Source organism: Parasteatoda tepidariorum, chromosome 1 (assembly GCF_043381705.1).
Source record: "Parasteatoda tepidariorum isolate YZ-2023 chromosome 1, CAS_Ptep_4.0, whole genome shotgun sequence".
Lineage (NCBI taxonomy): Eukaryota > Metazoa > Arthropoda > Arachnida > Araneae > Theridiidae > Parasteatoda > Parasteatoda tepidariorum.
In genome coordinates this window covers 42,159,239-42,173,016 of record NC_092204.1, presented here as the reverse complement: position 1 = coordinate 42,173,016, position 13,778 = coordinate 42,159,239, and the positions used below count along the sequence as shown (strand labels likewise).

The 13,778-nt window shown below is 29.8% G+C and overlaps 1 protein-coding gene across 1 annotated transcript in view; it reads left to right on the top strand.

Annotated features, from left to right (window-relative positions):
• Positions 1-13,778, top strand: part of LOC107436137 (mucin-3B) — a 54,163-nt gene that overhangs the window by 8,626 nt on the left and 31,759 nt on the right. The window contains exons 3-11 of the mRNA XM_071185337.1: positions 430-810; positions 1,183-1,383; positions 3,492-4,028; positions 4,921-5,124; positions 5,910-6,362; positions 7,671-8,054; positions 9,131-9,367; positions 11,012-11,224; positions 11,490-11,678. Coding sequence (XP_071041438.1) covers positions 430-810; positions 1,183-1,383; positions 3,492-4,028; positions 4,921-5,124; positions 5,910-6,362; positions 7,671-8,054; positions 9,131-9,367; positions 11,012-11,224; positions 11,490-11,678 — 2,799 coding nt within the window. The remainder of the gene's footprint in view (positions 1-429; positions 811-1,182; positions 1,384-3,491; positions 4,029-4,920; positions 5,125-5,909; positions 6,363-7,670; positions 8,055-9,130; positions 9,368-11,011; positions 11,225-11,489; positions 11,679-13,778) is intronic.

Genomic DNA, 13,778 nt, shown 5'->3' with positions numbered 1-13,778 from the left:
TATATCAATATTTTATGCAAAACAATTGATCTGAGATATGATTTTAGTGATGATATGATCAAATTTTTGATAACGTTTCTGTCTTTTTCTCGCTTACATATTGATTTGCAACCCACAGTGTCTCCATTTTTAACAAAGATTCTAAAAATGTATATTAAGGCCTTGCTTTACAATAAACATTTGCAAAATAACTAATGTTATGAGAGAATTGTTTTAAGATTAAACTCAGTTTCTAAAAAACTTTTCAGGAAAGCAATCAACATTGATCATTGATGTTGAATGTGTAAATTTTGTCTCACCTAATCTTCATGATTTTTCCAAATACTATCTCTGTCTCAACAAAAATAGAGTTTGAAACGATTTAAAAGTAATATATAAGATTGAGAGTATTTATTAAAGATTCAATTTTGTGCATCTTGAAATTTTCAGGAACGCAACCAGCACTGCCAACATCAAGAAATTATGATGTTGAATGCGAGTGTGAAAATTGTGCCCTACCTGACTCGGATGACTGTTCCAAATACTATCTCTGTCTGAATAACAGTGCATATGAATTGAAATGTGAGGATGGTCTACAATTTAATCCTGAAACATCATATTGTGACTATCCTGGTAAATTTTCGTGCGCCAAGTATTCACCGGAATGCTTGGAGAAAAATGGATTCTTCCCAGTTGTTGGAAATTGTTCGAAATATTATCATTGCGTTGGAGGAGTTGCATATCAAACGAGCTGCGATGTAAATCAACATTTCAGCATATCCACTGACAGTTGTGAAGATCCGTGTGATGCAGAATGTGATAAATCATTGGGTATGTATTTATATCAATTTCATTGAACTATAATCAATTCCATTTTAATATTTTTATTTCAAAAAGCTAAATTATCTCCCTGCAATGTCTCTGTCTCTGCAATTTAAGCTTTTAAAATCTTTTCTAATATTTTTAAGGAAATTTTTTTCGACTTCACGGTCTTAATGGGTTGAATTAAAGTTCTGGGACAAAGTGTACACTGTATTGTATGGCTTTTTATAGGATAAAGTACGGTCGTATTCAGTTGTTTTGACATTTTCAGCAAAATCAAGACTTATGTTTTACTTTCTAAAGAGTGAAATTGTTCCTGTCTGCAAAATGAGCACGAGTTCTGTAATTTGACGAATATCTGATTATGGTTATTTTTCGCAGAATGTTCTACATCTACTACACTTCCTGCCTCAGTATGCAAAGAGCCGAATGGTTTTTATCCTCATCCAACAGATTGCAATAAGTTTTACAAGTGTGTGGATTATCTGCCTATTTTGTCTGAATGCATTGGAAATGATCATTTTAGTCCGATTAATAAAATTTGTCAAGATCCATGCGATGCTCTATGTGATGTAAATCTTGGTAAGAACTTTTAGAACTTTTAATGCCATTTACGTATTTTACAACAATGAACAAACAGACTGAAGTAAGTTTAAATAACTTGATAAGTTTAAAAAAAGCATCATTTACTAAACTTGGTTTTTATAAGTATCAATCTAGCATACGTAAAATAATATAATAGTTTGAGAAATATAAAAATCAGTTTTAAAGAGAAACGAAAGGAGAAAAAAATAAATGGTTTCCTGAGCTAAGCTTATAAAACTGGAAATTTATTCCTGGAAAATTTCAAAATAAATCAAAAAGTTCATTGATAGTTGGCATTGTTGACTGGAAGACGCAATAAAACAATTTTTTCTACTACAAATCAGACTAATAAAATTCTTTCAAAAACGTCTGTTAATTTTGGTGCTGAATATGATTATTTTGAAAGCAGCACAATATTATATTTAATATAATAATTATTTGAACAATTCATTTCCGAGACGGTAGTGCTAGTTGTTGGCAAACTTTATAGCTAATTTAAAATTTGGCTGCAATAAAAATCCTGTTTTTATTAACGTAGAGCAGAGTAAATCGTACATTTCTATCTCCTTCTGCTTTTTTAATTGGTTTTTCCAATTTGATACCTTAAAATGACGTCATCGTAGGTAAATCGTAGCAATTATCGATTCAGAATCCAATCAAGTTGACGCGTGACGTCATTTACAGATATCCAATTAAATCTAATTGAAATCACGAGGATAAGCAATATTACTTCTTCTCATAATTACTTCTTAAGTAGTAAGTATCCAATTGTTGATAATTTTTGAAATTCCTGAAATCAAATAAAAGAGTTTATTATTTTAAAAAGTATTTCTTAATCAGATTGAAAATTTACACTGTAAAAATTTTAATGAATTTTAATTACCGAAAATGGTGCCTACTACTTTACACGAAAGTGGTGTCTAACCAAGGAGAATAGGCGTAGTGAAATTCCAATGATGTTCTACACAAATTGGTGCCATCATTTTTCGTATTCAGCAACACAAATATTTATAATTATACTAAGATAAGACACATAAAAAAAAGTCGGTAAAGTTATTTTTACAAGAAAACATTCAAGTACTATTTTTCAATTTCGGATGCAAAAATATACAAATTCTTGAAATAAAATTAGTTTCCAAATCAAGCATACTTTTAGTAGGGGAGAGTGGGGTCAATTGTAACAAGGTACGATTGTAACAGAGCAAAAATTTCGAGTATCGGGTTCTAGATTTGGTTCCTAGGTAGCGCACAAGGTGTATTTAATAAATCTACATGTACACCCCTGATGGCAACCATTTTTATGTACTTTTGAAAGAGTTACGTCACAAAAGATATTTTCACGCCACGCAAGTACTTTTTTTGGTATTAGAATATTATNTTCTAACTCCTCCTGCTTTTTTAATTGGTTTTTCCAATTTATACTTTAAAGTCACGTCATCGTAGCAATTATCGATTCAAAATCCAATCAAGTTGACGCTTGATGTCACTTACAGATATCCAATTAAATCTAATTGAAATCACAAGGATATGCAATATTACTTCTTCTCATAATTACTGCTTAAGTAGTAAGTATCCGATTGTTGAAAATTTTTAAAATTCCTGAAATCAAATAAAAGAGTTTATTATTTTAAAAAGTATTTATTAATCAGATTGAAAATTTACACGGTAAAAATTTTAGTGAATCTTAAGTACCGAAAATGGTGCCTACTACTTTACACGAAAGTGGTGTCTAACCAAGGAGAATAGGCGTAGTGAAATTCCAATGATGTTCTACACAAATTGGTGCTAAGTAGCTGCCATCATTTCTCGTATTCAGCAACACAAGTATTTATAATTATACTAAGAAAAGGCACATGAAAGAGTCTGTAAAGTTATTTTCAAAAATTAGTTTCTAAATGAAACATACTTGTGGTGCAGAAAGAATATTAAGACTAATTCAAATTAGGCTTAGCAGAACTGAAGCTGATAGAAATTATAAGTTATAAAATTATTCGATACAGTTTATAGATATTTGAAAATTGAAATAAAAATATGAATGTCCTTATTGCAAAACTAAAAACATTCATATTTTAACGGCTATATTTTGTTTTGTGGACTATTTTTAGATTGTGTGGCTATCAGCGTAGCAGCAACTCTCACAAACGCAAATCTCTTGAGTACCTCACCAAATACTGAAGGTATCACTGTTAGTGATTCAACACCACATTCTGAAATACCAGATGAAACTACTCCTTCGTTACACACAGCTACGGAGGAAAGTCATTCGAATTTCAGTATACTACCACTCATTTTTGAAACGACGGGTAGTTCTGTAACCGATGAAGATACCTCCGACATAGCTCGTTCACTGGAAACAACAGTTTCGACTTCAGATATAGGAAATGAACTTATAACCATTGAATTCAAAACACAAAATCCTGATCAATATACAGTCAGTATGCAGCCTGAAATTTTCTCGACTATAAATCCACTCATCTGTGAACAAGGAGACGGTGTATATCCAAAACAAGGAGATTGTGATTCGTTTATTGCTTGCATGTTGGGAAAACCACGGGATATGAAATGTCCTGAAGGATTGCACTTCAGTCCAACCACTAAGCACTGTGAATATCCATGCGTAGCTAAGTGTGATCCAAATTTTGGTAAGTTCTATTGCCTTATCAATTTTACTAATGAAGGGTATTCCGTAAACACTTCCCTTAATAGTTTTTGAACCCTTTTCGAAAATAAAATCGGAAATATATGTAGGAGAGACAAACTATTACTTCAGCAAGGAAAAAAGAAAAAACTTAAAAAGCTGGCGATTCGTCATTAACAAGTACGGAGTGAGGTATTAAATTATTCAAAAATTTTTTGGAGGTGAAAGTCAACTATTGACCTATGAAAAATAACTCCTAATTTTGTCTGGTAATCAAACTGGATTTGATGTTTTCCTTTTGGCTTTTATAACAGTGATTAGTCAGATTTCTTTTCAATACATAAATATTAAAATTTGATTTATATATTTGTACTATATTTTTAAAATGGATTATAAAAATAAGAGCGTTGATCAAGAGTGAATATTAAGAGCGTTGATTATCGAACTTTCTGCATTTTTTTAAGTCAAAATTTTAGTACCTATTAAATAAAATATGACTTTATGTTAAATTGTATTTTTCTCTTAATTAAAATTTTTGCAACATCAACAAAGGAAATCTTAATTTGCGATAAAAATTTAACAAAAACCTTTATAAAAAGTTTTAATATCTTTCAAAAATTATTATCGGCTTTTGAGTTTTCAACCCCTCGCGTTACGCCCTCTACAGTTTCGTTAATGTAATATTTTATATATTTATTTTTTTCGTCCAATATTTGCTATTTTAAACTTAATTGGTAAACAAAGGACTACTGAGCGAATTCAGCTATTTTTTAATTTCTTTGATTGCTATAGTCCTGAAGAACCTGTTGCGACTTTTTTTCCCCTAATGTTTCCTGAAATATTTGAATGATGAACAGAAAACCACAGAACGAATCCATCTATTTTTAATTTTTCAGATTGCTTTATTCCCGAAGAAGCTACTACATCTACGCCATTACCACTGACTATATGCCCGGTTAAAGATTTCTTGCCAGTGCCAGGTTATTGTGCATATTTCTACAACTGTACGGATGGTATTCGAAAGAAAATGAAATGCCCTCCTAGACTGCATTTTAACCCTACAAGCAGAGTTTGTGATTTTCCTTCACGTGCAAACTGTGGTAAGTTAAAATGTCGCATAAAATTATATGAAGGAATAAATTTGAAATGCAACTAAGCAATCCCTAAATTATAAATGCAACTACTTCGTGCATGATCCCTTAATATGATTTCTGATTCTGCTTATTAAAATTAAAAATAGTTTCAAGATCAGAAAATGTTTTAAGTATTTAAAGCTTTTGAATTTCTCGAATTTTCTTAATGTATTCGATCAATATTTATCGAGACATGGAAGCTTTAGTTAAGAGGTAATGGAAAAACGATAAATGAAACTCTATTTCGTTCGTCACTAAGTATTTTTATGGAGGAATACCGTTCATAAAGTGCTAAAAAAATCTGTTCCGACAACAGCAACTATTTGCTAGTATCTTGCACCGAGTGACTAGACCATCTGCTTAAAATATAAAGTTTCATGGTGGAAAATCATCTGAAACAAAAAGGAACAAGGATTTTTGTTCTGGATTAGTAAAAATGAATTTAAAACAAACAAATTAGAAAAATGAATTGAAGCAAATAGAAAAAATAGCAGGTTGGTTGAAATTAACAGCAATAGCAGATACAGAAAATTTTCGTATCAGAATAGCGAATTATATATATAACATTACTTTTCTAGTTAAAGAGATATTTAGACTACAAAAAAGATAATTAATGATTTTCTAATCCAATAAGCTGAGATGGCCTCTTAATTTTGTAAAACTGTATGAGCCAAAGCAATACTCTATTTGAATATATCCATATAAAGGGAATTTCATTAAATAACTAATTTTAAAATTCTTTATTTCATTAGGTGAGCCAGCTAATCAATTGTATCGTCCAGATCGTCGGATGCAATGCCCGTGTGAAACATGTATTAAACCATCAACAGAAAACTGCAATGATTACTATTTATGCGTGAATAAGATAGCATACCGTATGACCTGCTCAAACGGCTTACTTTTCGATGCAAATAAAAATACTTGCAACTTTGCTGATGCTGCAACTTGTGAAATTACGGCTACGACACCACCCACAGTCAAACCTACTACCTATGTTGCTACCACTCCAACGACAACCACTACAGCAAAAGAACTTAAATGTCCTCAAAGAAATGGAATGTTTCGAAATCCTAACAACTGTGGCTCTTTCATACATTGTTCTAATTGGTGGCCTTACGTGAAAGCTTGTCCTGGAAAACTGCATTTCAGTACTCGTACAGAACGTTGTGAATATCCATGTTTTGCACAATGTGATTCCAGTCTCTGTAAGCAATTGTTTTTTAAATTTCTACCATATTTATGATAAGGGGTGTTTAAAATATAATCCCTCTTACTTAGATCTAAAAAAGTACTTAGATAATATATTTCAAAATTAAAAAAACTCTTTTTGCTTCATAATAGAAATGGAAAATAGGTCGGTACTTTAGCATATCATGTTTAAGTGGTGATCGAAACATATAGACCTTTCTTCCATTTTAACTTGCATATTACGAAGCAAAATTTTTATTTTTTAATCATCAAATGCATTTTTGCTTCAATTTCCTGGATATTATTAATTTTATAAGCTTTAATATGTTAAGAGGAAATAATTAGTGGTAACATAATTGTCAGCATTACTATTAGCATAATTATTACTAGAAAAATTATTACTAGCATAAAGTATTACTAGCATTAAGCTGCCAATTATGATTTTCTTTTAAATTGCAAGCTTTCGAATTGAGAAAATGTTTCCAGACAGTCAATACAAGTTCAAAATAATTTTACATGGAAAATAAGTTCTAGCACTCGGTGTTTTTTACAAAGCAACATTTATTTGAAAAAAAAAAACAGGTCTATTTAAAGGACATTTTTAGACAAATGAACAAAGCAGGCCAATTTTTACCTTGTATTAATTAAGAAGCTTAAAAAAATGTTCCCAATAGTAGGTGAAATAATTAGCTGTCTGGATAAATGCAAAAGGGCTTGATTTTTTTCTCGTTTAACACAAATAATTGTTAACTTTAGGCAAAAATTTCTCTCAAAGAAAAAAAACAGAAAAACTCATGCAACTTCGAACCTTAAGTAAAAAGTAAATAAATGAAAAAAAAATAAAAAATCTAAAATCAAGTTTTGAAGGAAATTTGTGGAGACCAATGCCAAGATAATCACCAATTTTTGAGACATGAACTCAAAATTTTTCACCATTAATATTAATTTCAAAAAGTTATTATTTTTTCAGACATTTTGCCATTTTCTAATTTTTTCTGAAAATTATAAAGTTATTTCTTAATATCATTAAAGCTTTTCATATCCACAGAACAAGGGGCCTTTACCAGTCCTTGATATAGTCCAAATGCTTCGTAAAAAGGATGAGAACTTTCGTTGCCATTTGCAGGTTCAGAATAATTAGTTTAGAAAAATGCAATTTGTTTCGTTCTTGATTAAGGCGATTTTTTGCTAAAGATAAAAAAAGATTTCACACTGTGTTTCCTAATTTATGCAATGAAATCCTAACCAAATAAACTGCAAATGCAATTTTTATTTTAATAAAATTGTTCGTCGTTTTTACATTTTTGAGTTATGTTTTTATTTAGCCTGTGTCGCAACTGAACAGCCAGAAGAGACAACTAACATGCCTGGTATAACACCTGATCCATTGTGTTTATGCATTAACTGTCGTCAGCCAAGTGAAGAAAGTTGTACGAAATACATCGAATGTAAAAATGGAAAACCTACTGTAAAAACATGTCCTCGGGGACAGACCTTTGACAGTAAGAGACGAGAATGCGACTGGGCTCACAGAGTTGACTGTAGACATAGTGATATCTGTTTCAGACGAAATGGTCTGTTTCCTTATAGAGGAGACTGCCATAAATTTGTCCACTGCTCTAATGGCATTCCATACATCAAAACGTGTCCTGCTGGATTAGAGTTTGATGCACAGACATTGAGATGTGAGTGGTCAAGTGGAAAGTGTGGTAAGTCCTTTTTTTCTAAACAGTGTAACTTATTTTTAGTGAAATGACTAGCTGATTTTTTTTTCCTGAGAATTTTTATTTCCTGACACTGAATAAATCTCGGCAAAGTATTTCATTTACTTCTACTTCTGTCCTAGATAGTTAAGTAACCATGCAATTTCAAACGTTTAAAGAGCCTAAAGGCAAATTGCATTCAAATATAATTCAAGGGTTTTATGCAATAACAAAATGTGTCCAGTCCGAATGAAGATATGGCATATTTTGTGCTACGTATAAATAATTCAAAGCAACGGATTGAAGCCCAAATAAATTCACAAAAATGAACACAATATAGTTAAGGTTCTAAACAAGAACTTTTCTCAGTGTAAAACACAAAATTTTGGGTTTCAATGCAAGCTTCTTGTTTATCGAACCAAAATAGTAAGCTCATTTTTGTGCATTTAGTAGTGCTTCATGTACGTTATTTTGCTTCATTCAAAGTACATCCAGATTAAAAATAAATGCTAGCGAGAGTGAAGTGAAACTTAAAAATTGGCTAATAGTTTCGCCTTAATACTTACACAGAAGTGAAACTATTTCATATTCGTATCTGATTCTTGCACACATCGAAGCTGATAGTTATCTTGTTCACAGTCAAAAAAGATTAGATTTACGCTGTTATTGCAACAAGCCTCAAAATTGTATGTTCCATTTTCGAACAATCGAACATTTTAACAACTTGTAAAAATTTTGAAAAGTTGAAAGAAATATAGTTTATTTTGTGGTTTTGATTATTGTGATTGTGTTGAGCACATTCTTAAAAAAACCATCCGTATTTAAATTTAAAACTTTATCACTAAAATGCGTATTAAAATTTTTGATTTCTTCTCCCTTATTTTTTTTAAACATCTTTATTAAAATGTCAACGTTTTAAGATTTGATGTCCAAAATAACTGTCCATTTAGAATCGAATTTTTACGATAGTTTCAAAACGAGTAAATATTACTAAGTTATAATTCGAATTCCGTTCCATAATCTTAAAGTTTTTTTTAAATTTAGTTGATGATAATTGAATGTGAGTAATCTTTCTTTTAAAGGTACAAAAGCGAATGATGGTAAGTCCAACTTCATGAAAGGTGTCAATTTTGTACCTGAATCCTTTGTCCACCAGGAGTGGAATTGTCCCAGCAGTTACGGATACTTCCGTCATACTAGGGATTGCAATAATTTTTACATCTGCATCAATGGGGTGAAGCATGAGCACAACTGCTCCAAGAACCTTCTTTTTAATCCAAGTCATAACACATGTGACTGGCCGAAACATGTAAAATGCCGTAAGTACACACTACATTTAATTAACTTATTTCTAACTTTATTTTAGTATCAATAGCAGGACCAGGAAAAAATTACTACTAACCATTTCTTTAACCAATTATACAACAGATGAAATATTTTGGTTACTGATCATAAATTATTAAAATGCTTAAATGCCATTATATATGTTGAAAATAGAAAGAATGCAAAAATGTTATGAAAAGTTAGGAAAAGATCAATATTGATATGTTTCCTAACTATACTAAATAATATGCAAAAGATTTATATGTTTTTTTATTGAAAATATCTTTGCTTGCATAATATTTTAATTAATATGAAAAGAACAAATATTACATTACAATTATGAAATATTCTAGAATATTTAAGTAAATTCCATTAATTTAGAAAAAAAGGTCGATTTTAACATCTAACCTCTGTAATATATTGCAAATTCTATACAACTTATACAATATTATATTCCAGAAAATATCTTTTTACATTAAAATTTATTCTAAAACTAAAGTATAACTCCTATAGAAAAAGTAAAATTTAACATTAGAAAGCAATTCCGACATTCCATTATTTCTAAAACCATTTGCTTTAAATATCCTGTTTTATACTCCATTTCACGAATTATTACTTTAATAAAACAAGACAAATTTGTCTTAAATGGAATCGTTCAAAAAAATATCTTTTTAAATGAAAAATTTTTTCAAAACGAAAATATATAACTCCCATGGAAATGGTAAAATTTAACATAAAAAACGATTCTGAAAATTTGGCACTTTCACTACAAGAAGATCATGGATACCCACACATGTGATCTATTACGTCAGAACCAGCTGATTGTTTATAAACAAAATGCCATGTTAAAGTTGAGCTAAGTTTCTCGACATTAATTATTGTGAAGTTTATTAAATAGAGCACCGTATCGCTCATCAAATTTGTTGAAACCTAATTCTTACTCGTCTACTTCTTTTACTTAGATTTACTTATCGTTTATGCTTTTTGTTGTGTAGCCGTGATAGATTTTGTTTTGTGAAACTGGCAACTTCGATGCATAATTAGCTTATGTTCTACATCGCTTCATGCTTTTTTTTGTGTTAAGTAAGCAATATATGTTAAAATAATTGAAATCTTTCTGAAAGAATAGAAAATGTGTCACGAGAATTGATACTTAACGAGCTAGGCTTACTCGAAATAGAATGGAAAAGTTGCTAACTTAAACAAATGCCACGTTTGAACAACCAATCCGCATTGAGATACCCACACTACGTCACTTGCAGGCATCCCATTCAGTATTTACAGAATCGTTTGCTTCAAATATCTTATTTTTCATACTCTATTTCATGCATTATTATTATATTAATAAAACATAACTACGAAGTTTTTATCTTAAATCTTAATTTGAAGTAATATATTAAACATTTGAACACTAATTTCAAAATGTTTGACAGAACATTTGGGTATTTTTCCATAGCTGATTTTAAAGCAAAATAAGCTAAACGAAGTACATAATATCCAATTCCCATATTTTTAACACTACTTATAAAACCAACTTTACCTTTTAGACTGTAGTCTTAAGAAGTATACATCCCAATTATGTGAAATACCTACCTTTGATGAATAAACAAGATTTGTATGTTATAAATTTTGCTTTTTAGATGATACACACAAGCATTCCCAGAGACGATGTCGAGTATTTGATCGCCATGTGGAATGTCTAGAAAATCGAACTAATCTAGCTAATCCTCATTGTGATATGTTCTATGACTGTTCTACGGGGAAGCCATGCTCCAGAAGATGTCCCAAAGGGCTTTACTTTAATGCTGTTTCTGGAATATGTGATGAACCACAAAATGTCAGATGCAACACTAGTAAGTAGAAATGTTTTCTTAATAATCCTGTTTTTTTTTGTTTATTTTCCTTAACCTACGAACTTATAAAAACAATGTTAACCAAAATTCTGAAAGCTTTAGTTTTTAATCACTAAAAATATTTGGCAAAAAAACGTGGCAGTGAATTAATGCCAGTGTTTTTCTGAGGGAATAAAAAGTTAGAGTATGATTTAGAAATTCGTGGTATAAGTATGAAAATAGTATATATATTTTTTAATAATTAAAAAAAAACTTTTTTGTTTAGGTGATGGAGATTCGTATAGCTTGAAAGATTTTGCAGGAACCTGCAAACATAAGAGAAGGGGTCACATGAAAGATCCTGCAAACAGAAGCTGTTACTATCGCTGTGATCACGATAAAGTAGTCAGAAGTTGCTGCTCCAGAAGTCGTGTATTCGATGAAAGGCGGAATAAATGCATATGGCAGTACAAATATTATTGAATTTGAGGTAAGCTGAGCAATTTTCTGATGGGGTTCGAATATTTCAGGTAAATTATTACAGGATAAAAAAAATAGCCAATCTAACGTTGAAGTAATTAATATTAAAATTTCTATTCTAAATTTTTCATAACTCCTTTTTTTCAAAAAAAAAAATAATAAATAAATGAAATCAAACAAATTAAAACTCCAAGAAGGAAAAAGCATGGAAAAAGGTATAAATTTGAAAAAAAATATGCCTGTATGAAAACTATCTTGCTAAAATTCTTAGTAATAAAAGCATTTAAAAATTCAAATTTTTAATAAGAACGTATAAGATTTAAGATCACATTTTCCATTATTTTATAAGATCACATTTTCTGTAAGAAATATGTTAAAAATAGCTTAAAAATTTTTAATTCTTGTAAAATTTTTAAAATTTAACAAGACATCCCAAAATAGTGGTGTATAGTAACTTGTAAATCAAAATGTGACTTAGTCGGTCATATTTCAGAAAGCATTGTTTCTCACATGATAGTGCTCTTTTCCTTAAAAAATAATAATAATAATAATAATTCAGCACAGTAAGTTAGATATTTATGATTCAAATGGACATACATCAGTAGTTAGAAATATATTTCAAAATTCTCAAGTAATTCAAACACATTTCGTTTTCTATATGCGAATATAGAATTTTCTTTAATATTTGGAAATCAAGATTACACGGACAATATCATGGAAACACTTCTAAGCTAACTAATCTTTTCATGCCCATTTTATTTAAGCTAGGTTTACGAAATTTTTTGCAGTTATTGCATTGGTTTGATAACCAAAGTAAATTATATAAATAGAAGTTCGCAATACTTTTTGGAACAGGGTGTCCAAAATCTTTTTTTTCCGATTGTAATTTATTACCAGTCATTCAAATCTCTGAAGGCTTTTAACTTAATTGATGTGTATGAGAAATCACATGATTTAAACGCTTCTAAAATAATAAAGTTTTAAGAAATAAAATTAAAAACTTCTTGAAAAATATGAAAGAATGAGTTAGTACAGAATAAGTGTTTCCGTAATTTTCCCTAATAATTTGATATTAATCTTTTCTTTATTTATTTTGTTATTTTTTATTTATAAAAGTTTTAATTTAGCATTATTTAAGAATCGCAATAGTATAATCAATGAAAATTACAGATTCAATTTGATTGTCAGTTCAAGATCAATAAAGCTTTAAAAAACAAAATGAAGTACTTCTTGAAAAATATGAAAGAATGAGTTAGTATAGAATAAGTGTTTCCGTAATTCTCTCTAATAATTTGATATTAATCTTTTCTTCCTTTATTTTGTTATTTTTTATTTCTAAAAGTTTTAATTTAGCATTATTTAAGAATCGCAATAGTATAATCACTGAAAATTACAGATCCAAACACAAAATGTAGTAAAGTGAGTAGCGAATTCTCATGTACTTCCACTTACCGCAGTGTTTCAAAAAGGATTTAAAATATTTTCGTGACAAGTTTGCCAGATTACAAAATATGAAAATGGAAGCGTAAATAGAGGATGATAGGATCATTTTATGGCGGATTCTTACTGAAGTACTAAAGCGCGTTTGATTTATTTTACTTACCTCAGATTGGCTTGAAACTGGATATGTGCAAGATGATATCCTGGATAATTTAAAGTTTATAATTAATAAAGTTTAATTTAAATTATAAAATTTTAATATTGATTTTATAAATATTATAAAAATGTAGAGTTTTTTCATTTTAATAAATCTTTATTAAATACTAGAATAATTTTAGCCAAGGATTTGAACATGGTAAAAAAGTAAATTTAGTCAACAAAGAAAATTTAAATAAATTTATTAATAATTATAACAATTCAATTAACTCAATGATTTTATATAGAATTTAATTACATTAATTGGATATCCATTGTGTATATAGATATACACCGAAGAGCCATTACATTATGACCACCTTTAGCCCTCAAAACTGCTAGCACCCGCAGTGGCATTGATTCCACAAGGTGCTGATAGGTAGTCTGAGGTATCTGGTACCAAGCGCTCACCAACTGGTCCTGCAATTCCCTCACATTGCGAGGGGGTAGCGTGGCAGCA